The sequence below is a fragment of the Juglans regia genome, chromosome 3 (assembly GCF_001411555.2).
Source record: "Juglans regia cultivar Chandler chromosome 3, Walnut 2.0, whole genome shotgun sequence".
Taxonomy (NCBI): Eukaryota; Viridiplantae; Streptophyta; class Magnoliopsida; order Fagales; family Juglandaceae; genus Juglans; species Juglans regia.
Window position 1 is genome coordinate 28,798,542 of NC_049903.1, and position 26,397 is coordinate 28,824,938.

Sequence of the window (26,397 nt, forward strand, 5' to 3'; positions counted from 1 at the left end):
ATCTTCTTATTCTTTGTGGAGGAAATAGAAGAAGCAACAGTAAGCCTCACTATCAGTCTACGACCTGTTCTTGACCTTTAATTTTTTTCTTTCTCATTTATTTTCCAATTTCTATTTGTATTGATAAATTTGGACCATTTCCCATCCGCCCCAAACGTAAGGTTGGGTGAGAGTAGTCTCCACGTCTGAAGTGTTTGATGGGTCAATGCAAAAGTCTTTTCTTCTTGCTAGCCAGGAACAAAAGCTTGTCGACAAGTGATTAGAACTAAAAAATAAAGAATAAATATAGATAGAAGTTACTATTGAGAGTATCTATTTTACACACATGATGTGACATTATTTAGACCACACATCTTTTTAAATGAGTGTTGAAAATAATCAATTAAAAGTAGTCACGCAGTGAGTGCAAAGTGTGCACTGCTATAATAACTTCTCTTTAGCATTATTAAAAAATAAAGACTAAAGATTAAACCTCGACCTCGACCTCGACCTCAGCAATTTATGACGTGGAAATTTTGATTCCCTGCGTCCAGACCAAACAATACGTCGAGCAATAATTTTTCTAAATGAGTTTTGCTTCTTGTCCAATCATGTCAACTAATTAAAATCTTATTATTATATATATGTCAGTGGTGTGAAACGTTTCTTCTTCATTACAAGGACTCTAAAATAATAAAACAACAAAGAAAAATGTAAAGAATTAACGCAAATATCACTCGTCAAACAGACAATTCCGAAACTCAAAACTCTTTATTTTGTTCCCTTTTACATATATAATCAAATTTTGAAGAACGCATGCACTTAACTAACCATTAATTATTATCACCATTAAACCAAGCACAGAAATAGATATTTATATCCCAAATAATTGGTTTTTTAGGTTTTTTTTTTCTTATTAAAAAGTCACAAAAGAGATATTAATTATTATAATTTTTATTTCATTTGTTTGGTCTCGTTTGTTTTCGATTACAACTTCTCTTAATTATTTCATTTCAACTAATTATTATAAGTTTATTAAATTTTTATATAAAATAAAATAAATAAATCAATTTTTTCAATTTTTTAAATAAAAATAATATTAAAAAAATATATTATAATAATATATTATTTAATTTTTAATTTTAATTCATGTCATTTTATCGGTAAAAGCAAATGAGTATAGTTCCTGCAACTCTTTTGTAGATGTTCAGGACGCTTCTCGGGAATTCTGCTCAAATAGTGGGCTATTGACCTGACTAGCCATATTTTACCAAAAAGTCCCTTATTTCTAACAACCACCACAGGGGGGTTGTTGTAGAGTTAATGGAGTCGATAGAGTTGTTATTGTTCCCCTTGGGCCCTTTGAGTTTTTTATTTTTCAGATATCAACTAAATATTTTTCTCTAAAATTAAAATATATCAATTAAAATTAAAAGGTTAGAAGAGAGTTTCATATTTTTTGGAGAATTTGATTAGGTTTTTCAAAATTTTTAATAAGCAAATGAACCTTGTAATTTTCTTTTATTTACTTTCTTAACACTACTACTCCTTTTAATATATCTCACTTTCTATTTTATCAGCGAAATGCGTGCTCAATTGCTTAGACAAAAAAAAAAAAAAGAACTAAAAAGTAAAGACCAAACAATACGTCGAACATTAAATAGCCGGACCTATATATAATTAATACATGAATATTAGTCAATGAGTCGTCGCATGCATGTAGGACAAGTCTTGAGGGTCGATTTCAAGGAATAAATGTATTGGCTTTCAAAAGGAAATTTCAATTCAGGCTAGGATGAATATTCATTTCATGGAAATTTCCAACTTGATTCGTTCAATTATTTCACAGGCCAGCCTAGCTTGAGATCATCTTTTCTTATATATTAAAGTCTAGCCTAGTACTAATCCATCATTACTTACTCATAAATTAAAATGGCAACAACCTCCCTTTCTATTTCCATACCGATACTAGCGATATGGGCTATCTGGATCTTATTATGCGGAAAGTGTTTGGATAATGCACTTCAGCAGCTTGTTGTTGCTGCATCTGGGTCATCTCATGCCCTTCAACTTAAACAAGCCAAGGCTTTGCAGGAGACTGGGTGGTGGCCGTCCGCTACTCATGCCCAAGCCAGTAGTAATTATTCAAGTGCTTGCCTCTGGGATGGTATTACTTGCAATGTTGGTGGAAGCGTCACACGCATTGATAGATCTTTTCAAAGTTTGCGAGGTCAGTTGATCAAACTCAACTTCTCTTTCTTCCCAAATCTAGTCAATCTTGATCTTAGTTCGAACTCCCTTACGGGGCGTATCCCACTTGAGATAGGGATCCTAAAGAACTTGGTCTATTTAAGACTTCGTTTCAACATGCTTGTCGGTCCAATCCCTTCCACTTTGGGCCATTTACCTAATTTGGAAAATTTAGACCTTTGTCAGAACAAAATCAATGGATCCATTGCTCCCGAGATAGGAATGCTGAAAGATTTGAGCTACCTTAACCTTAGCCATAACTTTATTAGTGGAGAAATACCTAGCGCACTTGGGATGATTGTCCCTCTATTGAGCTTGGATCTTAGCTACAATAATCTTACGGGCAACATTCCATCTTCTCTCACTGGTATATATACACTCGACTTATCATATAATTCTTTGGAGGGTCGAATTCCAGACGGTTATGCTCTGTATCATACCTCTCACACATTAAATGGCAACAGGGATTTATGCGGTCAGTTCGAGATATTCCCTCCATGTTCCACAAGCGAAAAATCAATCATAACCGAAATAAAAACTTTTGTACCCATCACCATTTTCCTCGGATTCCTGTTTATTGGAGGGGGTATTTTCTTGTCCCGTCGCATGTTCAAGAAAAACCAGATTGAGTCTAGGGGATCAAAGAATGGAAACATATTCTCGATATGGAATTATGACGGACATATTGCATATGAAGACATTATTGAAGCAACTGAGGATTTTGATATCAGATATTGCATTGGAACTGGTGGTTATGGTAGCGTTTACAGAGCAGAATTACCAAGCGGAAATGTGGTTGCCTTAAAGAAACTTCATCAGAGAGAGGCTGAGAATCTAGGTTTCTATAGGAGTTTTATAAATGAGGTGAGGGTGTTAACAGAGATAAGACATCGAAATATTGTGAAGCTGCTTGGGTTCTGTGTACATAAAGAATGCAGATTTTTAATTTATGAGTACATGGAAAGGGGAAGCCTATTTTGTGTCCTAAGAAATGTTGATGAAGCTATGGAACTGGATTGGAGCAAGAGGGTAAACATCATCAAAGGCACAGCACACGCCTTATCATACATGCATCATGAATGCATCCCAACAATTGTTCATAGAGATATATCATCCAACAACATTTTGCTGAACTCTGAATTTCAAGGTTTTATATCTGACTTTGGAACTGCTAAACTCCTTGATCCTGACTCCTCCAATCAAACATTGGTTGCTGGCACTTATGGTTACATTGCCCCAGGTAAATTGTTAATTGATTATTTGGACTCCAACAATGTCATTTAAATTATTTAATTAAGAATATTGAATACAATTATTCCATTAGTCAGTATCTAAACAGTTTTAAATATTATTTTTCTTTACTTTTTTTTTTTTATCAAATTTACAATTTATGAATCTTTATCACCAATTAAGCTTGAAAGATATTTATAAGTTGATAAAACTAAAAAGACATCTAATAAAATCTAAAATCCCAATAATCTTAAATTATAAATTTAATTAGATATATGTGTTCTTCATTTAATTATATGTTTAGCATAATCGCATATATTATTTAATAATAATACATTTGGAGAGTGCATAATGAAACTATGTAGGAATAGTTTTCAATTAGCAATAATATAATAATATAGTAGCTTCCTATAGTCAAAATTTCATGATTTAGAATAATACTAGTCCTAGATCCGAATAATGTGCGAGCAGGCTGAATAATCCAAGATATCAATTTCTAAATATTTTATTTAAGATATTTCAAATAAATTATTATTTTTTAGAAATTTATAAAAATTTTTAGATTCAAATTATATCCTCTAAGCAAAAAAAAATGAAGCTAGAACCCATTTTAGTGAACTTTGTTTATTTTTTAGAATATTATATAATGAAGTTGTCACGTCTTTATTTAAAACGATTTGTATTTTGAAAACTAAAGATTATTATTAATAACTTGATCAAATATTATTCTTCATTCAATAATTTACTGTTACTAATTATCAAATTAATTAGATGTATTACTGTTCATTGACTATATTTAGTTGTTCTCATCGTTTTTTCTTTCTCTATAGAGTTTGCCTATACGATGACAGTTACTGAAAAATGTGATGTATATAGCTTCGGTGTGGTGGCAGTAGAAGTATTAATGGGAAGACATCCAGGAGAACTCTTGTCCTCATTATCATCATCATCTCAAAATATGATGCTAAATGAAATATTAGACCAACGCCTGCCACCTCCAAATCGTCTAGTTGCACAGGACATTTTGCTTGTTGCTACAGTAGCATTTGCATGCCTTCACACTCAGCCAAAGTCTCGGCCTACAATGAAATGTGTGTCACAAGAATTTCTCTCTCGCAAGAAGCCGAATGTCATACCCCTGTCTACGATTTCACTCTTGCAACTGAAGAAACAAGCAGCATACGTGGCTGGATCAGGATTTGCTTATTGTTAGGGTGTTTTGTGTAATGTCAAGGTGTTGTTTACATTTCTCGGTCTTTTTTTAAGAAAAATATTATTTGTAAGCATTCCAGATCACTCCATAAACCTGAAGTACTCACTGTTCAAATAGAAACAGAATGGGTTGTTGTGTTTGTATGAGTTAAGTGTGCAAATAGAAAGTAGAAGTGAATTAAGTAAAATCTGATAGAGAATTTCAGCAAATTCGTCATTTCTTCTTCACGAGCAACAAGCTTGCAGAATATCTTTGATATCAGGATCACCCCCAGCTTCTTTGTCCTACTCAAAAAGAAATAAACAAATTTTACATCTATTTAGAGTAGTATCTAGCATAAGAGCTCAGAACTTTAAAGTCTTGAGTGGAGTCTTTCGATACTCCTCCCCGATCTTAATTGTATAAGAAAATATATGTAGATAAGGTTACAAAAAGTATAAAAATATACATGTTAATTTGTCTGTGTTTTAGGAAAAAAAGGAAACTATTGATCAATAAGAAATATATAACAATGGTCATATTGATGATTAATCGTGTTCTGGGCATGAGGACAAAAGAGAAAGGGGACACGCTATGATGAGGAACTTAATTACCTTGTGAATGAATAAGAGGTTAGTTTTGCCAGGACCTGCAACTATAATTCCACCTTGCTGCCTAAGAAACAACAAACTTCCATTTGTTAGTTTTAAAAATAGGAAAAAAAATTCACTAAGAAAAAAGTATTTTCTACCCTTGCAGCAGACAACTCATATTTGACAAGCTTAGCCAAAATAGATAAAGATCATTAAACCAACTGTCTTATTGAATGCAGGCCTTATAATCTGTACATTTCTATACTTTTGTTTTCAATTTACGCATTAGTGTAGAGTCGACTGTTGCCAGATTTCTTTGGTGGCTTCCTTGAGATCTTGTTTAAGCCACCAAGGAGATTTAGTTGTGATGGATCTAGGTTCTGTTGATAATACCGTTAAGTCAAGTCAGGATGCAAGTTTTGTTGATAGTTGCTAGGAGTTCAAGAAAAGTACATAACTGGATACTTTGATCTCATCATAAAAAAATTTGACATAGTAGTTGCAACAAGATGTTTTGCATACCACCCACCTCTTGTCACGGTGTCTGTTTCAAATGAAAGCTTCCAGTCTTGCCGATAACCTTCCATATATAACTGTATTATCTTGAGACCTACCTGCAGTGTCACAGAAACAACTAAACTAAGAATTCCTAGATGCAATCACAAAGTGCTAATTTTCACAAAAACCTTATGTAAGCCACAAGTACTAGTAGAGTTACCAAAAAGGGATTTGCACAGACTTTAAGAGTGAATGTAGTTGAAACCCCTGAGACAAAATGTAAAGCCTCATACGAAGTGTGGGTTGGGTTGGCATAAACTTCTGAAACAAACAAAAAGTTTTATTAGCAGGCTGCAAAATTAAGACACATTACCATTTTTTTAGTTGGGAAGTATAGACTCCACAACATAAAATTCAACAGATTTCATTTTCATTCTTTTGCACCCCTACTTTGATGAGTAGTATAAGGTCTTTCCACAATGCAGGCTGCTTTGCAACAACATGAATGACACGGTCATTGCTGCCATCACCAAACCTTCACCTTCTCATCCTCATCATTATGACATTATTGTTGTTATCGTCATCATCAACTGGCAACGGAAACAATGCTTCTTGAGGTGTTTGGGAATCGTAGAAAGTCTGAAAGTGCGATTGTGTGATAGGCTAGGAAGCAGATGTGTTGAAGTAGGGTTGGTGATCCTGTTGGAGTAGAGATTATAGGTCGAAAGTGTGGTAGACAGGGAAGTCACCATGGATGGATGCTTGAAGGATAAACAGAAACTCCGCCCAAGGACTCTGGTTGGAGTAGAGATTACTGGGCGGCTTCGTGATCGTTGGTCGTAATTGTGGGAAATGGAGTTACACGTGGCAACACTCTGGTTGTCAAAATGCTTCAATATGAGAACTTCACGTGGTTATGCTTTGGCAATTAAAACTGCATGACCCAAATTCAATTTCTTCTTTCTCCCCTCCCCCTCCATTGGCGGCCATTCCCTCGTGTCGAAGCCCTACTCCATTTCATTATTTGAGGAGAAGCTTTTATCACCGGCCATTATATCCGATGCCAATGCTCCTTTTGCCACTCCTATCCCTCCAGAAGCTTGACGATAATCTAATCCGCCGCAATGGTCTCATGGATAGAAATGTCCAGTGGGTATTACTGGGCTCCCCGGGTTGGGAATGGGAACCATCGCCAGCCGCCTCTCTAACATTCTTGGCGTACCCCGCGTCGCTAACGACAATCTCGTCTCATCCGGCCCCCTCTCTCAACTGGTTTTTCTGTCTAGTCCCTGATCTGTTCGTTGGAGTTCATATTACTTTGGATTCTTATTATTTTTCATGCGGGCTAGCTTTAGAAGTTTGCTACTTTTCTCCATTTTTTATCTGTTTTTTTCTGTTCTGAAATCTCTCAATCTTGTTTACTATTTAGCGAAATGGTTTTTAGCTGGTGGGACGCTAAAAAAAAATCTATATCCGTTAATGTTTCAATATTATTAGTTCATAATTAAGTTACGTCTGTCATGCTCGTATAATCCCGCTCATGTATCATTTGTTGATATATTTGGGAGTTCTTGCCAATTAATATCCATGACTCTGCTAGAATATTCCTTGAAGTAGATCGAGTTTTAAGTCAAAATTACGAGTTCCTCATCATATATGTGTCTATTCGATATTTGTGATAATTTAATTGTTTGATTTGTGACAAGTAGCTAAGAATCACTCTATTTGAACTATGAGCTGTCGGGCTTGCCATGAATTATTAGTGTTGTTTATGTTTTACTGTTTTTGTGTTAATTAGACTCTGTTTGTTTGGTTCTAAATTAGTTATTTTTGTAAAACTGTTTTTCTCGTTTTCTGGGTTTTGAGAGGTGAGCAAAAAGTTCAAGCTTTGTTTAAAAGATTGGTTTCAAACTCAAAAAATTTTGAAAACCAACTCAAAAATTTTGAAAACCAACTTATGCCATTGCACGCCGTCTATCCACAACCAAAATCTCCCAATATTAGCCATAGAATTAGGGACGAAGGAGAACATATACAGATATACACACTATACCCCTAATGTCCCGGTGCCCCTTTTTTTTCTCTCTTCACTACAGTGTAACTTTGACTATAAAGAAATAATAAAAAAAATTGATAAGCTGTAAATTACCCAAAAAAAAAAACGTCCACAGGAAAATTTTGACCATAATAGCTACCCAAATTTTCTATAAAGAGAGAAGTTTTCTTTTTCCTCCCCATTGCAGATAGATGAAACCTTTCACTGGTATATGAAGTAGGGGTTTTGTATTTCTTCCTTTCTCTTTTATAGTGACTCTGAACTGTTTTATTTTTATATAGTATCAAAAATCAATTGATTCTTCTTTGAATTTTCAAGGAAAACTTAAAAAGGTTATTATTTAAGGGTAATGATAGACTTACTACCCATTTATTACTCCTTTTATTTTATTTTATTTTTTATTTTTATTTAATGATTAAAGAAGTGACTATTATTGAAGTTGTATATTTTTTTAATTTTTCTTAATGATTAGAGATGTTAAAAAAATACTTAAAAGAAAATAATAAAAAAATAAAAATAAAAATACTTATCGTAAGCTGAATCATGATCTATTCTTGATGGTTTTCCTCTAACAATAAATCAAGCTGTGAGCAATTTCCTTGTGGTCAAGAGAGATTGTTATGCCTTACAATCTATTAAATATTAAGTTTTCTTCACTGAAGTGAAAAGGAATGGATTTTTTAAACTGGGAAGATTATGACCCTGATCATCTTCTTGTATTTCAATCGAAAGAGAAGAAAAAGGTGTTGTGGTAGTATGGGACAACAGAATTTTGCTTGCTACTACGAAGCCTAGATGTTCTCTATTTTTGCTGCAACTCATCTAATACCAATCAAGGAACATCCCCATGTCAAAGATACCCTTCCAAAACCCAAGGGTTAGTAGGCCTGGGTTTCAATTTTTTTTTCCTTCTAACAATGTTTATTTCCCAATTTGTCTAGATAATAGTACTCTTAATCTAATTTTCCCAATCGTTAAATACACCAGTCACCAAGGACTACTTTTGTTCTCTTTGATTCTCTTTTGGGCAGATAATATCTTTCTCTAATGTTTTTCTCCAACCCAAATTAGGTGACCAACCAGTATTACATTAATGTCACTTTCTCTCTCTGTCTAGTAGTAAGAAAATATCATATTCTCTCTAGTACTCATGCCCTTTATGATATGTGCTCAGATTTGGCTTGATTGTTTGTGTTCTCAGGAAATATTGGAACAGGCTATTGGCATTGACTTGGTTGTCAATCTAAAGCTCCAGGAAGATGTATTGCCTAAGAAATGTCCTCAAAGAAGAATTTGCAGTGAGTTTGGGAAATTTCAATATGGCCTCCACTAACATCAAGGGTGGAAATTGGAATCCTGGTATTAGCTGGCTCCACTTATTCCCCAGCCACATTGTATGTTGAATCTCATTCTTGGTCAGATGATACTGAAGCCGTAGTAAAAGAACAGGTAGATATTGTTTGATTCTTTTTCTTTGTTCTTTATTGAGGCGGCATTTGCAAGACATTTGTCAATGCAAAGAGTTCTGTCTAATCTTGTCCCTTTCATGAGGTTGGTGTGTGTGTCATTCAAATGGTTTTGATGAATGTAAATTGCATCTCTATATTGTTTTCAATGCCACCTTTTGAATTTGGTACATATCGTTTTAATCTAATTATAAGGTGCCCTGACAATCCTATTATTCTAGCAGAGTCAGCTGTGGAGGACTTTTATCGTAGTCAAGGAAAATTATAGGAGTTTCACCTGCCAAGAGAGTTCCCAGAATCCTGGCCAAAATTGCTGGAAGCTCTCGATCTTAATGACAATGAAGAGAAGCAGTCTGCTGCACCACTGCAACATAAGCTATTTTACTGTACCTTTGAAGGTATGCCATTCTTTGCATGTGTAATGAGAAAGTTAGCCAAGGTTAAGGGGAGGGTTTGGGTGTAGAACATCATTCAGCTTTATGATCGTTACAGTTTTTCTTTTTTCCCCCAATGAGGACTTTTGATTAATGATTTAATCAAGCTGCACTTTGAAGTGCTTGAATGATGTTCTGTAGTAACCAATTTGCATAATCTTTGCTGTTATTGGTTTCAAATAATAATAAATTTCATGACTTTTTGTATAGGAGGTTTCAAATAGCTGATTTAAATAGGACAATTTTCTGAAACAGATGCCCCATTTGCCATAGTTTTCTCTTGGGCTTTTTGATATTTCTTCCAAGCCAATCATCTAAGAAGTGAAGAATGAGTTTCCAGTATGTATTAGTCATGTTGTGTAGGTTTTAAGAACTCCTGTGGTTGGATGATTTGATTCTGGCTAATTGGATATCAAATCAGTGCTTCCTTTGCAGCTGACCGAGCTGGTTGACTCGAGTATTGCCAAGCTGCAGTAAGTTAACACAGCTGCACACATATATATCATTTCTTGACTGCTGCAAAAAAAGTTCTTCACAAGGGTCTCCATGTCCTAGTCTGCTCAAGCACCTAATGGGTTGAATGAAAATTCTTGGCTTTGTCTGAGGGTTATCCATGGGTGACAAGAGGGTTGTTGAGTTGGTTCCCCGCTAACAGGCCGGCGATTTGCTTTGGTCTTGGGCATGGGTGGGCTGTGGATTCAAAGGCCACATAGGTCAAGTTAGATTTTGTGGGTTTAATTTTTGGGGAGACCACTTTTGTTTCTCTCAAACATATCGCACAAACTACCAAAGAGTAGACGACACCTACAATATATATGCATGATGGGCCGGGGATGATGTCCTCTTAGGGTTTACTCTTTGCTGTCCATAACATCACCATCTATGCATTTGAATCATTAAAGTAGCAGAAGATGGGAAATACCTTACTTCCTTACCCATGGCATGCCTCAACTATTGGGTGTAGTTAGCTGATGGATCCACGTGCATGTGCATGTGCATGTGCAGTCTGGCCACGTCGGTGAAAGTGTGTTTTATTTCAGTTATAAAAAAAATGTTTTAGTCAAAAAAACAGATTTCATAAAAATAAATTTATAAATTAACGTAACTTTAATATGATATGTTATATCGTAAAATTAATTTTTTTTATAAAATAAATTTAAGTTATATTAATTTATAAATTTTTTATGAAAAGTACTAATAGGACTGGAAAGCCGCACGCCAACTGCAAAAGCCGCATGCATCCGATTAGGTACCCACCACAAGCCTCGTGCATGTCGATATACCAGTACTTGGGAATGCTAAGCTACTTCTACTATTATACTTCTATGAACTCGTGACTTGTCACAATCTACCCTCTCTTCCTTCGAATATATTTTAGCCTTTGAAAAGAGATACACATAATATATATAAATTTTAGTACGATGATACTCTTATAACTTTTTTTTATATAATTATTTTACAATTTATTTTAAATAACCAATATAATTATGTCACTTTATAATTAAAAAAATAATTTCAATTTTACATGATTACCATTCATCCTAAATAGAGTTATAAATTAGTTGTAGACTAATTATAGGTTTATCATTTTTTTAAAATTTTATATTATTTTAATTACATATATACAGTATGTCGGTGTCGTAAATCTCAACGATAAATATATCAAAATCTACATGATGTGTGTGACCGTATCTATAAGTTAGAGATCAGATATGTGACTTATCAATAAGTTAGATAGATAATTTTTCCATGACTTAATTATCATTGAATTTGAATATTTGGACGATCCTTATGCTTGGAAAAGAATCTAATGATCTTCTTGTCGGATGAATTTTATCAAACCAGCTGCTAGAGTACTTTAAGTTTCTCATTCTATACCATTAAAAAAGATGTTAGGTATATAAAGAATTATTATAAAATTAGGCCCAAAAATGATCTACTTACAATTGTCTTGTAATTATTTTATAATTTTATAGAAAATCGAGAAAGTGTATTATTACTCAATTATCAATAATTACTATATAAATTTAATAATTTAATATAATACATTAGATCGTACATACTGTATTTTAAATCGTAAAATTTATATGACAGATATATATCGACTACAAGAAAAATAGGTTTTTGTGACTAATTTATTGTAATCAAAAGACTATTCGTAACTAATTTTAATTGTAAATAATCATTTAACTGAAATTAACTAGTCGCAAATAAACAATTTTCTTATTGATCAAATTCAACCATAATTATATGCGAGTTTTATTATTGTAGTTCTCTTTGTTTGCTTTAACATTTCTCATCAATTCTTTATTTCATTATTACTGAAGATATCTCACCACCGACATATATTCTAGGAAATGTATATTTATACTTTTTAATAACTTTGATATTTTTATTTTTATTATTATTTTTAATGGATGGTGAAAAATACTGACCCCATAATGCATAGTTACATTGTTTTGGTAACTCCTTTTTCAAGCAAAAACCAATATATATACATGTGTGAAGTGTAAAGGTAATGCATAGTACGTACTTATGAGTAATAGATTAATAAAATTAAAAAGAAAATTGTATCAAATTAAATTAGTAAACTATTAAGAAAAACAAATGTTGAAAAATTCATTTGATTTTATATGCTTATCTTATTTAATACGAAGAAATTATATTCTCAAGTCGATGTATAGAATACACATAATATGAATGTAAATCTTACAAATCAAATATTATTATTTAAATAATACGAATGATATGTTCTACCCACTGACTTAAAAATGAAATAACTCATTAAATATTTTAATAAAACTTATTGAAACAGTCGCGTAAATATCAATAAATTATATGATACCTACCATCTATTTTATATTTCTATCCATTTATTTATTTGATTGAACTTTAGTATGTTAATCCTAGGCTAATTATTTAGAGAATGAAAGAAGGTAGAAAAATGACAAAGGACCTATAGGAGTCGGAGCAATTCCATTTGCACGTATTCAGCAACATATTAAAAATAAAAAAAACATATTAAAAATAAAAATAAAAATAAAAATTCCATTGACACGTGTGTATGACGTGCCAAAGAGCATCGCAACTACCAGTCATAGAGTAAGGGGCCGTAGAATTTCAGCTTGAATTTTTGGAAGTTGGAGGAGAGAGTCCCACGTGTTCCCATCACCTCCCCATTCCCCCAACTAACTTTCCAAATGTTCCAAACCTCAACTAATTCTCCAACTATGCTACATGACAAACCTCCATAAATATAGACATTCTAAATTCTTTAGATATTATTTATTTTTTATAATTTCTTTTAATATTTTTGTATTTCCGAGGAGAAGAAATTACAAAATAAAAAAAAAACAGAGGTCAGGTTTATTTATAATGCTACATTCTATTTGATTTTTTTTTTTCTAAGAGCATTGATTACTGTTTGGAAAAAGGGAAAAATAAAAAATAAAGAGACACATCATTGGGAGTTCATGATCATTGATGAGGCGGCTATTATCTGCCTTTTTTTGTCAGTGATAGGCGTATCTATCGAATCCTTTTAAGTGCCTTAAACATTTTTTAATGTATATAATTATTAAACTTGTTCAATTCAATTAAAATTATTCATGATATATATAATTATTTTTAATGTTTAGTTGAATCGAGAATATACAAGTAAAATGAAGACTTTTTTTTTTTTAATTTTTCTCTAAATTTTTAAGATTTAAAATGAGAAATATCATACGCATAAAATGAGAAAGTTTTTAAATTTTTATCAGAAGTTGGGAGTTAAGGCTGCGTTTGAATGTTGAACTGAATTGAATTAAATTGAGTTAAGATGATAAAATATTATTAGAATATTATTTTTTAATATTATTATTATTTTAAAATTTGAAAAAGTTAAATTGTTTATTATATTTTATATTAAAATTTAAAAAATTTATAAAGATGAGTTAAGATAAATTGAGATGATTTTAAATTCCAAACACGTAAAGTTACTTTATAATACGTAAAGTAAATGTTTAATAAACATTGTAGACCCAATTTATAACATCTTTTATTATATATGCCATTTTTTTCGTACAATAAATCTTATAAAAATATCTGTCACTCTCTTATTTTATATTTTATAATTCGGACATAGAACTTTAAATGTTGGTTGGTAAGCATCAAATTCAACTTGACGGTGAAAATGGTGAAGTTTTTGTTTTTTATTTTAAAAAATAAATCACATTTTTCAAGAAAATCAAACCATAAACATCTTTTTGAAAAATTCTATCTATATGCATAGACCGCCTCCCCTTTGAGCAAACATGGCACAAAAGACATTGGTGCTGTCGGAATTGGGTTGCCAGCTTGCTGCCCTTATTATATTAGAAGTTATTTTTCTCTTCTTTTATTTCAACTTCTAATTTTGTTTTCCAAAACTTATATGTTAACTTATTTACTTTTATTGTAAATTAAGTGCAAACCCAAGGAGAATATAAAGGGGTAAAACCTTAGCACAGCAAATGGATGAAATCCTAGCAGAGTAAAGGTCGAGAGAAGCTTCTGGAAAAAAATATCTCAATTGAATTAAAACCGTACGTGTACAGTGACCAAAGCAAGTATTTATATCAATACATAAGAAAATAAAATACATGTGACTAACACGTGATATAAAGAAGAATTAAAAGAATTAATTTAATTCATGATACCCCCTTCAAGATAGAGAGTATATAGAATGGACTCTCATCTTAGAAACTAAGTGATGAAATTGCTGAAAACCAAGAGATTTGGTTAACACATTAGCAAGTTGATGTTTAGAAGCCAAGTAACAGGTCTTGATAACTCCAGCTTGAATTTTTTTCTCGAATAAAATGACAATCCAGCTCAATGTGATTTGTTCTTTCATGGAAGACTGGATTGGCAGCAATGTGTAAGGCAGTCTGACTATCACAAAAAAGTTGAGCACTATAAATATGGGAAATACCAAAATCATATAAGAGATCGGTGAGAAACCAAATAATATTACAAGTGGTAGAAGCCATGAATCTATACTTAGCTTTTGCAGAAGATCTAGAAGTAGTGGTTTGTTTCTTTATTTTCCAAGAAACCAAAGAATCTCCAAGAAAAATACAATAACCACTTGTAAATCTTTTATTGTCAGGACAAAAGGCCCAATCAGAATCAGCAAAAACTTTGAGAGATAATGAATTGGCAACTGGAAAGAAAAGACCATGAACAGGAGTGCCTTTGATATATTGTAAAATTATGTAGGCTGCTTATAAATGGGGTAGTCTAGGTTGAGCCGTGTATTGGCTAAGCCTATTAACAGAATAACACAAGTTTGGCCGAGTTAATGTGAGGTAAAGAAGTCGACTTACAAGTTTTCTATAAATTGTACGGTCAGGCAACAAGTCTCCCCACATCTTTACTCAACTTAATATTTTATTCCATAGAAAAGTCAACAGTTTTAGAAGCAAGTAAACCAACATCTAGAAGAACCTTCAAAGAATATTTTCTTTGACACAAATAAATACCACAGGAGACCGAGCCACTTCTAGACCAAGGAAATATTTGAGCTTACCAATGTCATTAAGCTTAAACTTCTCATCAAGCAAGGACTTTAAAAACTCAACAGATTTCATATCATTACTAGCTATGAGAATATCATCAACATAGACAAAAAGAGCAATAAAAAATGAACCCTCGATCTTAGTAAAAAGAGAATAATCAGTTTTGGATTGTTGAAAATCCATACTGAGAATAGAAGCTGAAAACTTAGAGAACCACTGCTGTGAGGCCTATTTCAAACCATAGAGTGATATCTTCAACTTGCAAACTTGGGATCCCTTTTAACATGAAAACTAGGAGGTAAAACCATATATATACTTTTTCAGATAAGTCTCTATGCAAAAAAACATTATTTACATCAAGTTATATAAGATGCTTGCATTTCACAGCAGCAATGGCTAAAAGAGTTCTAACAATAGTCATTTTAGCAACAGGTGAAAAGGTTTCAGAATAATCCAATTCTTCAGTTTGGGTATAACTCTTGGCAACCAACCTTACTTTATATCTTTCAATGGAACCATCAGCACGATACTTAATCTTATAAACTCATTTGTAGCTTATAGGCTTCTTACCAAGAAGTAAAGAAGTAACAGTTCATGTATTAGACAAATGTCAGAGAAAAATAAAAAGCAATAAGTTAGTGATTGTGTTAACACTCTAATGGAAATTAATTTGAATTTAAGTTGGAACACATAGAACATCATGTAAAATAAGATGTTCAAAAATATAAACAGAGCCAATATGTGTAACAGACACAAATAGACCATTAGGAAGTTTCACAGAAGCATTAGCAGAATTGGTAATGAAAGTAAAACAATCAATAGAAGGAACCAAATGATCAATGACTCCAGTATCGAGAATTCAGGAATTTGAATCAAATGTAGCAGACTGAGCAACAGAAAAAACAAAGTGAGTATTATTATGAGGAAAAATAATATTAGAAAAAGAATTCGAAACAACTGCATTGACAGCAGAAGGAATTTCATCAATAGATTTAGAAGGATGAAGCATGAACAGAGGCTGCTGATACTGAGCCTCAATCAAGGAAAAATGAGAAACAGATAAGGAATTGCTATCACTAAGGACAACATTATTAGCCATAGACTATTGCCTCTGTTCCGGTTTGTAGCCTGGGAGAAAACCATGCAACTTGTAACATTTTCAATCACATGACTAGTAATTTCATGGTGTTTACATATTGGTTTATCCTTCTTAGAAAATGATTTAACAGATTTGGTTCCATCAATTTAAGAAGCAAAAACATGTGAATCAACAAGGGCAAAGAAACATAAGAGATTTCTCGTTCCTGTTCTTGTTCCTCTTGTAAAATAAGAGAAAAAACTTTATTAAGATGAGGCAGAGGCTCAATAAGTAGAATCTGTGCACGAGTAAGTGCAAAAGATTCATTCAATCCCATCAAAAATTATAAAAAATGTTCATGTTGAACATAGGAGTTCAACGTTCGTACAACTCCACAAGAACAAGCAGGAACAGGCTTGTAATTAGCAAGTTCATCCCAAAGGCCCTTAAGACGAGTAAAATAATTACTCACCAAAAGAGAATCCTGAGAAAGAGAGGAAATCGATTTCTACAATTGAAAAATATGAGATCTATTTTTTTGAGAAAATTGTTCCTTAAGATCTGACCAAATCTCACAAGCAGTTGTAATATACAAGATACTAGAAGAAATTTCGGGAGAAACAGATTTTAAGATCCAAGATATCAACATATTATTACATCGGAACCATGGAGAAATGAGAGAATCTGTCGGATCTAAAGGTTTAAGAATAGATCCATCAACGAATCCAAACTTGTTCTTTACAGAGAGAGCCATGAACATTGAACGGGACCAAGCATGATAGTTCTCACCAAGAAGAGGCTAAGTGACCAAAAGGATACCAAAACTATTACTAGGATGTAGAAAGTATGGATAAGTAGCATCCTTGGAGACGAATTTGTGAGAGGGCGCATTGAAGTAATCAAAAAAGGACGTCTGATACCATATGAAGTGCAAACCCTAGGAGAATACAAAGGAGCGAAACCTTAGCACAACAAAGGGATGAAACCCTAGCAGAGCAAAAGTCGAGAGAAGCTTCTAGAGAAAAATACCTCAATTGAATTAAAACCGTACATGTACAGTGACCAAAGCAAGTATTTATATCAGTACATAGAGAAATAAAATATATGTGACTAACACGTGATATAAGGAAGAATTAAAAGAATAAATTTAATTCATAAGATTTATTTTAATGCACTAATTCATAAAAAATACATATTAAAAAAAAATCTATTTATGAGTCTGTTTATTGACACATCTAACACACGGTTAAGGTAAAAATCTTTCATATAAGCTAATAATATAAGAAATATTATTGCTTTGAATTTTTTACAATTATAATGAGTATCATAATAACTGGCTGGTGTGTTCATACACACGGACTTATAAGTAACAAAATATTATAGATTAACAATACTATTAATTAAATATAAAAGTTCGGTCAATAATTTTGCATCTAAAAAATGTTGAGCAATTTTTTAATGAGATTTTATTATTTATATTTGAAAAGAAAAAGTCTAAAGGAAGGCACAAGTCGGGCCTTCGGACGACATCCGACATGGAGAGAAACACACCGTTTTATTTAAACAGTGCGTTTCGAGACTTTTGAAATGCGTTCTGGTTCTTCCTGCTCGATGTCTCTCCCCGAACCCAAACCCTAACGTTTCTCTACCCCTACTCGACTTGATCCCTCTTCTTCTTCTTGTTCGGTTTCTCTGTGCGAATCAATTACTTCCTGCTCGACGTGGTTCTTCTTCTTTTTTGTGTGAATCGATCCGTGGTTCCCAACCCAAATTTCTCTCGTTGTGCGAATCGATCTGTGGTTTCTCTCCTCCCAAGTATGAGTTGTTAAAATTCACTAGAGAATTTTTCTTTTTCATGCAGTATTATTCACTAGAGAATGACTTGTGATCATTAAAATTTTCTGGGCAATTGATTATTTTTTGAAGGATTTTTTGTACCTGTAATTAGAACCAATCCAAAGAAGTCATGAATCCCCATTCATCAGTGGAAGAAAGTGCAGGAATTTTTCTTTTTCATGCATTATTATTCACAAGAGAATGACTTGTGATCATTAAAATTTTATGAGTAGTTGATTAGTTTTTGAAAGATTTTTTGTACATGTAATTAGAGTCAATCCAAAGAAATGAAGAAGCATGAAAGTTGAACCCAACTTGGTGTGCCTTGTTGGGTGGGTGTAAGCTTCATAGGAACTTGGATATGAGAGAGAGGAAGAAATCTGATGAAACTTTTTGTAGCACTACGTCGAGGAAGCCATTGAAATTGGATTTTTCGCCTTCGTTGCTTGGATAGATCATTGCCGCTTGAATGAATGCAAAATAATTTCTTTCCACTTTTAGATATTTTCTTCCTTTTCAGCATTTTTGTCTTTTTTTTTTATTTAATAATATAATTACTGATGTGGCATTTTGCCACATCAATGTCGTTCGCGAGCAGGCACAGATTTGTGCCTGTCTATAGAACCACTCCACCCATGACTTTCACGTTCTACGTGACAACATGTCTTCTTTGCTGGCATTTTGCAAGAATAAATTTTATTTACAATTTTTAAATAGAGATTGTATGTGTAAATCTTTTATTAAATAAAAAAAATTATTATTTTAATAAAAAAATTATTATAATTTTAAAAAAATTTAAAGATAAAATTAACTAGACTTAAAATGTAGTCTCGAAATATTATACGTGGTATTACTTTTTGCAAGAGTTTGCTTACCCAAAAATCTGTCATCCTCTCTCACATTTGCCATTGGAGTATGGTTGCTAACAAGATTTATCCCAAAAAAGGAGTTGAACTTGATGAATGAAGTCCGATAAAAATAAGATGAATCTTTTCAGCCCCCATTGATGTCATCCACTTCCTTTCTTTATTGATGATCGATAATCGATAGAGGAACACATCAAGAAAAAAGTTACTTTGCCTACTAATTTTTACTGTTCTACTTAACCGTTCGGGTAAAAAAAATTTAATGATTAAGAAAGTAATTTTAGATATATTGATATATATTTTTTTATTTTTTAAAAATATTTAAATATATTAAAAAAATATAAATTACAAAAACGTCAAAGATAGTAGCCCGACTCCCACATCAATGGGGGAGGGGAGCGAGTGTCAATTTCGGCTGTGCGCTTTGGTATCCTGTCCAACTGATGGATGGGATCATGGGGGAAATTCGAGTGCGTTCCACGCGCAGAGAGAGTCAAAACATGGGGAGCAGGGAGACAGTTAGTTGGCCATACAATAGAATTACGCTGGGGGTGCTGCTGGCTCTTAGTCCAAACCACCAATCTCAAGTCTTTAGGACAAAATTACTGAGAATCCCAAAACAAAACGAAAAAAAACAAAGAAAGAAAGAGAGAACAAAAATTTCGGAAACAATAAAGAAACCCAAAAACAGTTGGATCATGGTTGGATTTGCCTCATCTTTCTGCTGTTAACTTTTATTTGTTTCAAACTTTTGAACTGTTTTCCTCAAGTTTCGAAAAAGCTCTCTCTCTCTCTCTCTCTGAACGCTTTTGAAACCGCGGGAGCTGAAAAACCAGTGAGAACTCTTTAAGGTTGGTTATATGATTGGTTTTTCTCATAAGTTAGATGGCTAAGGTTTCTCTCTCTAAGAGGTCAATACCTTGTATATATGTTGTATGTTAAACTGTTTATGGGTTCTCTCTCTCTCTCTCTCTCTCTCTCAGATGTCTAGTTTATTTATTTTCTTACAAAAGACTCCAACCTCAATACAGGTCTTGCCAAATGTTATAAAATGAGTTGGTAAATGGCGTTTCAAGAAGCCAACCAACTTCTTGGATTCCCAGTTATTGCCATTCTGGTTAGTTCTCCCTTCTTTCCTATTATTTTTTATTTTATTCGACTTGTTTTTTTTTTTTTTTTTTTTAGATTTTGATCCGTGCTTTCTGTGCTGCGGTGTCTGTGATTTTCATCCCAACTCTAAAGGTCCCATATTTTCATTACAACTCTCAAAACCCATATTATCCTGCACTTTCGCATCCATTTGTTTCAGAAAATCTAAATTTTGATGTAAATATGGAGGAATCAGAAGGTTTCAGTGAGTTGGGTTAAGAAAACTTTCTGTTTATTGTCATATAAAATGATGGTTTGTTTTGTATTCGTCCAATTATACTAATAATTATCCAAAAAAGGAAAGAATATAGGCTGGATTTTGGGTTTCCTAATGATTTGGTGGTTAAGAATGAATATGCGGATGGAGATATTTTATGGTAGTTCTAGGGTCGGCAACCAGTCCCAACTAGATTTTTGGTATTGTGACTTTGGAAGAGGGGAAAAAAAAGTTTTGGACTGTCATGACGGTTTATTGTTCTCTTGCGCTTGGAAATGTAATAGGGTTTATTATCTTCTTCGAATTGATGATAAAGCTCAAGTTCATGGCCATGGAAGAAGAATATTAAGAGCAACCACCACAGAGGAGTTAATATTCTTAAGGTAAAGAACATTCAACTTGTTGCAAACTGTAGTTGCATTCAGAACCAAGAAATTCAAGGATTTGGAGGCAGATGAGCACCATTACGCCTCCTTGCAGATGTGACGTGGATAGGAAACCAACTATGGAATGTCTATCCGATCTTGTCTTGATGGAGAATACAAATGCATATCTAATGAAGCTTCCGAAGATGGCAGATAGAAAGAATCCATCTGAGTTATGAAACAGAAATTCCATTACCCAACTAAGGCCAAATCGACTTGAAGAACCTTTTGTAGGACTTTTCAGTTCTAGTGAACATTTGGGAAACACTATCGGCTATTACTCATTCATCAATTCATTTGGTGGTTTTGTTTTCCTTTCTTCTCCTTTTGAGAGTGGTATGGAATTTTTTTCCAATGACTTGGTGATGACACATTCAGTAATGGCTTGTTGTGCAACTTTAATGGTGTTCAAAACTGAATTGATCCTGGGAATGGTCCCAGAGTTTGACCTGTCATGACTTCAGCTTCAGGGCCGAAAAGCTTAATTGCTAATTGGGAGAATTCATCGGTTGCCAATATAAAGAACACAACTTCCTTTATATTGGGTTAAGTCCAGTTCCTAGTTCTATGTTCCCATAGTACCAAATGCAGCTCAGGCACAGTTTATCTTTAACTGAGAATCAATGCAATTTGAGGTGTGCATATCAGGTGGTATGCTAGTTTCTGCCAGAGGATACTATGTGAGTAGTCAGACGATGGTAATCTCCAGCCTGGATTTTGGAAGTGACTTCTGGAGATATTGATTAATTGTTTTTTTCGGGCGATATTCATCATTTAGTAGGGATTATCAGAAATTGGTCGTGGAGTTTCCTTACAACTAATTTTTACTTAAAACTCATTAGATTTCTAGTAATATCTTTTACCTGCTAACTTACTGTAGTATTCTTATTGTTTGTACTTTGAATTGAAAACGGCATTACTTACTTGGTAATGCCCTTTCGTCACATTTAATGACCATTGAACTTCATCCTTCTTTCTACAACTCCTCCCACATTAAAAAGGTGAAATTTAATAATCAATATACTTCTTTCTTCTTATCATTTTATTTGTCTATCTACTATTAGTTTGTCTAATAATAAGCCCACCATGATGCAGGTTCGAAGAAGAAGAGTAGTTTTAACTGTGTATACTGGAACCAATTCGGAGAACAGAAACATTTGAAGCACATTTCAGCCGTCCTACCTTAAAAGTTTCACCTCCCAACACGTTTATAATCTACTCTTGCTACCCTTCTAGTAGAGGATTATTGAGTATTCCAGGCATATGACGATTGGAGTTCAAAGCTTTCCATTTGTTGGGCGGGGCATATCATTCTCCATGAAACCATAATTAGAACAGCATATTATCATTTGAGATGGATATTAAGGAAGCAGAGAGAGTAGTTATTGCGAAACCAGTCGCATCAAGGCCTACTTGTTCCAGTTTTAGATCTTTCTCAGAACTTCTTGCAGGCGCCATTGATGCCTCACCGTCCAATGTATGTTCAACTGCAGTTGCTGCTATTCGACCAAAGACTGTGAGGTTCAAGCCAGCGGTGATTCGTGCTCCAGCTGGGCTGGTTTCTTCCCAGGTGATCTTCTAGGTCTTCTAAAATGTCCTTTATTCTGTTTTCTCATCTTCTGATCTTTCTAATCCACAATGATTTCAGGCTGGGATCTCTGGAGCAGCAGTTTGTAATTCATCTGATAATGTTTCGAAATTTGATAGCAAATCCACTGTGGTATACAAACCACTGGCAAAACTTGTATCAAAGACAACCGTTTCTCTCTTGGCAAATATGGTTAGTTGCTAAAATCTGCATGGTGTTATAGGCGTACCTCTTTTTTTCCTGACATCTATGGTCTTTTAATGGCTATTCGTGTTGTTCTGTTGTCATTTTACTTCTCTTTTCCATCCTCATGAAGCTTCAATCCTATCAACACATTGAGAAGATATGAAAATCAAAGTTGGATAACTGTATACTTCTGAAGTAAGAGATTCTTTCTTATTTTATTTTTTAAATGAACAGGGAAATTTCAGTACTGGTCATCAACAGCAACAACAACAACCAGTTGAGGCCTCTGTCCAACATTCAAACCAAGAAAAACGTAATTTCAGATCCCAAATTAGCTCAAATCTTCACCAGAACATTCCATCACATGTTGAAAGTAATCAGACAGGTGGGCACTCCAAGATAGCATCCCCGAACTTGGAGGAGGATCCAAAAGCTGTGCTGACCACAGCTAACAGTGATAGGCCTTCTTATGATGGATATAATTGGAGGAAATATGGCCAAAAGCAAGTCAAAGGAAGTGAGTACCCAAGAAGTTATTATAAGTGCACACACCCAAATTGTCCTGTGAAAAAGAAGGTTGAAAGATCGTTGGATGGTCAGATTGCAGAGATTGTCTACAAAGGTGAGCACAGTCATTCAAAGCCCCAGCCTCCTAAGCGCAACTCATCAGGGACACAAGGGCTAGGATTTGTATCTGACGGACCTGGTCAAGATGCCAACAATACATTGTGGGCTAATCACCACAATGAAGGTAATGAGGGTTCTGAAGGCAGAGTAGAAAGTCAGAATGAGGTAGGATTACCTGTGCGTTCGACTTATCATGGTAATATTCCAGTGCCTTGTGATCCTGTTGCCACTGGAGCAGTTAATGTTGGCGGTGTCACTCCTGATAATTCATGTGGTCTTAGTGGAGAATGTGAAGAAGGGAGTAAAGCAATGGAGCCCGAGGATGATGAACCCAGAAGTAAAAGAAGGTAAGAGTATATGTATTTTAATATCAGACTGAAATGAAATCAATACTGGGTATACCAAAACTAGGGACCTTATCTGAGATGGTTGTGTTCTGTATGGCCCACTTTGTTACACAACATGCCTTTCCCACTCATGGTTTTCAATAAATGGTAGAAGGATGTTAGTGGTATGTCCAAATTTCACCGAATTGAATCTATTGATATAATTACTATCCCACTGTTTATCAAAGAAATGACGCAAGTTTTTCTTGTGCTAACCCCTTTGCCTTTCTTTTCTTTCATCCTATATATTTCTCCTTGCCTAATCCGTGAGATCTCCTTTTCAGTGCACATCATTTTCATCACTTTCATTCAAGTGGAATGCGTTAATTTTTGTCTGAACTATCCTCTGCTTCAGGAAAAGTGAGAGTCGATCCTATGAAGCAGGTGTATCAGGGGAAGGCATACAAGAGCCCCGAATTGTTGTGCAAAACTCCACAGATTCTGAGATAATGTCTGATGGTTTCCGCTGGAGGAAATATGGACAGAAGGTTGTGAAAGGAAATCCATATCCCAGGTTGAGATTCATGTTTTTTTGTGTGATATAATCTCTTGGTGAAGAAGTGTTTAGTCTTTCTTTCCAGATAGTATTTGTTAAGCATCCCTCATGCATCTTGCAGAAGCTATTATAGATGTACCAGTCTCAAATGCAGCGTGCGCAAACATGTTGAAAGAGCATCCGATGATCCAAGAGCTTTCATTACGACATATGAGGGAAAACACAACCATGAAATGCCACTCAGGAACTCAAATCCAGTGGTTTCTGAAACAGATTCCCTAGCCCCTAAAGGTAAAGATAAGCAATGATTGACACCATGCCCTGAAAACTTCACCAACCCATCATTCGATCAGACAAAGTAGGTCGGGTGAGAGTTCAAGGGGATCAGAAGCCAGACGACTAATGCGATCAGAAATGATGGATCAGTTTTCCTCTCCTCCAAATCGAATTCTCGATGAAGACTACTTTTCTTTCCTTTTATTTGCTCTTCTCCTTGTGGGTAACAAAGATTATTAGATGGTAGCACAGTTGTCACTTAAGCCTATCCAACTTTCTGCCTCACAGCTTTTTACTACAGTATCTCTTTTGATTGTTTAACACTCCATATAACAAGTAGACTTGAATTCCACATCAGGTGTTATATGTATGCACTCTAGTTTCATTCAGCTTCTTGAATTATTGTTTATACTTTACAACCTATGTGCTCATATCACATAGACGTGGAAGAACATTCAAAATGTAAGATTCTTTAATTTCTCCTTCCAATGAACCTCATGACTTCAGATTTTCTGTGGCATGGCCTGCACGTTTTCAATGCTCCGATGCATATCAGTAATATATTCATGATCATTGTTATCTAGTTCGTACATAGCAAGATTTGCTCATCTTATCTTGCTTTTTCTGGAAAACAAAAGGCCTACTTTCCATTCCTATAGAACGTTGCATTTTTTTTTTCTCTCAATCATTGATGCAAAATCAAAGATTTCATCAGCAAGGTCATAAAGCACAACATATAGATGCATCAACATCGGCAAACACGAAATATTTTCATAAAAAAAAAAAAAAAACATATTTTTTCGTGGGAATAAAAGTGGCAAAGTTTCCTTTAATATTGTAGATGAATGGATTAGTAGAAGATGTAGCTTACCAAATCTGGAAAAACTTGGCTGTCCCATAAATTCGAGCTCATTCGTGGGAATAAATCACTGTAAATGGCGTCTTTTGCAAGTTGGAAGATGCTCTTTTACTGTTTCAAAGCTCCAAAATCAAACCAAAAGCCTCCACACCTAACTTGGGTCGGGGTTTCTACCTCCTGAAGAAGAAAACAAAGACATGCCACGAACACGGTTTGACTACGCGCTGTTCAATATTGAAAAACGAGAACTCGACCCATCATTAGAATTCATAAAAATAATGTATAATCATAATTTTATTGTAAGTAAGTTTGACTGATACGATTGATCAAATTGTGGGGGTCCATAAAAGAAGAACCTTTTATCTTTCTCACCAGCTTTTCGAAGTTATTGGATATCATATTTCATATTTAATAATTCTCTTATTTGATTATAAATAAGATCTATCCAACGATGCTCAATAGACAATTGCCCATATCTATAATCTATAGCTTATATATAATTTTCATAGGAATTTTATTTTTGCTAAGCCAAATCATTTAGCCTCATTTACATTCATAAGATTTTTCATCTCATCTAATTATTATAATTTTTTTAAATTTTTACACAAAATAAAATAAATAATTCAACTTTTTCAAATCTTAAAATAAAAATAATATTAACAAATATATTCTAACATTTTATTTAACTTTTAATTTTTATTTTAACTCATCTCATTTTATCTGTAAAAATAAAGAATATCTTAGTCTTACATTAAACGAATTAATCAAATAAGAGAAGCAAGATTCTATACTATAGTTATAAATGACTAATTCATGGTCATTGCTTCGTTTGGAACCACAATTCCTCTCAACTCATCTCAACAACTTTTTCAAATCCCAACACAAAATATAATAAACAATTCAACTTTTTCAAATCTCAAAATAATAATAATAATAATAAATAATATTCTAACAGTATTTTATTATCTCAACTCAACTCAACTCACTTCAACATCCAAATGCAACCTTAAAAGAATTTGAAAAGTCACATCAATAAATATTAGATAAGTTGTAATTTTAAGAGTTTGAAAACACTTTGTATTTTTTTAGTGCTTCATCTTCTTTTGTCTATATTTAATAAATAATGATTTTTCTATGCATCGTACGGTCACCGACTAGTTATTAGAAAGA

General features: G+C 33.7%; 3 protein-coding genes and 1 long non-coding RNA gene across 4 annotated transcripts; 3 read left to right on the forward strand and 1 right to left on the reverse strand.

Moving 5' to 3' along the window:
• The first annotated feature begins 1,890 nt into the window (after positions 1-1,890).
• Positions 1,891-4,868, forward strand: LOC118348055 (MDIS1-interacting receptor like kinase 2-like). Its single transcript, XM_035688884.1, has 2 exons — positions 1,891-3,469; positions 4,290-4,868. Exons 1-2 carry the CDS (start codon positions 1,912-1,914, stop codon positions 4,670-4,672), a joined length of 1,941 nt encoding a protein of 646 aa, XP_035544777.1. The 5' UTR covers positions 1,891-1,911; the 3' UTR covers positions 4,673-4,868.
• A 28-nt stretch (positions 4,869-4,896) lies between these two features.
• LOC108985209 (thioredoxin-like protein AAED1, chloroplastic) lies at positions 4,897-6,732 on the reverse strand. The gene is made up of 5 exons (XM_035688766.1): positions 6,678-6,732; positions 5,963-6,063; positions 5,767-5,858; positions 5,266-5,326; positions 4,897-4,956 (listed from the first exon to the last, which is right to left on the reverse strand). The coding sequence occupies exons 1-5, from the start codon at positions 6,730-6,732 to the stop codon at positions 4,897-4,899; spliced, it is 369 nt and encodes a 122-aa protein (XP_035544659.1).
• Positions 6,733-8,300: 1,568 nt separating this feature from the next.
• On the forward strand, positions 8,301-10,172 carry LOC108985208. Its single transcript, XR_001995153.2, has 3 exons — positions 8,301-9,247; positions 9,489-9,662; positions 10,134-10,172. It is a non-coding gene; the product is annotated as an uncharacterized LOC108985208 (long non-coding RNA).
• A 9,415-nt stretch (positions 10,173-19,587) lies between these two features.
• On the forward strand, positions 19,588-24,906 carry LOC108985212 (WRKY transcription factor 44-like). The gene is made up of 7 exons (XM_018957417.2): positions 19,588-19,869; positions 20,050-20,135; positions 21,905-22,379; positions 22,458-22,589; positions 22,818-23,557; positions 23,952-24,110; positions 24,214-24,906. The coding sequence occupies exons 3-7, from the start codon at positions 22,164-22,166 to the stop codon at positions 24,398-24,400; spliced, it is 1,434 nt and encodes a 477-aa protein (XP_018812962.2). The 5' UTR covers positions 19,588-19,869; positions 20,050-20,135; positions 21,905-22,163; the 3' UTR covers positions 24,401-24,906.
• The last annotated feature ends 1,491 nt before the right edge of the window (positions 24,907-26,397 follow it).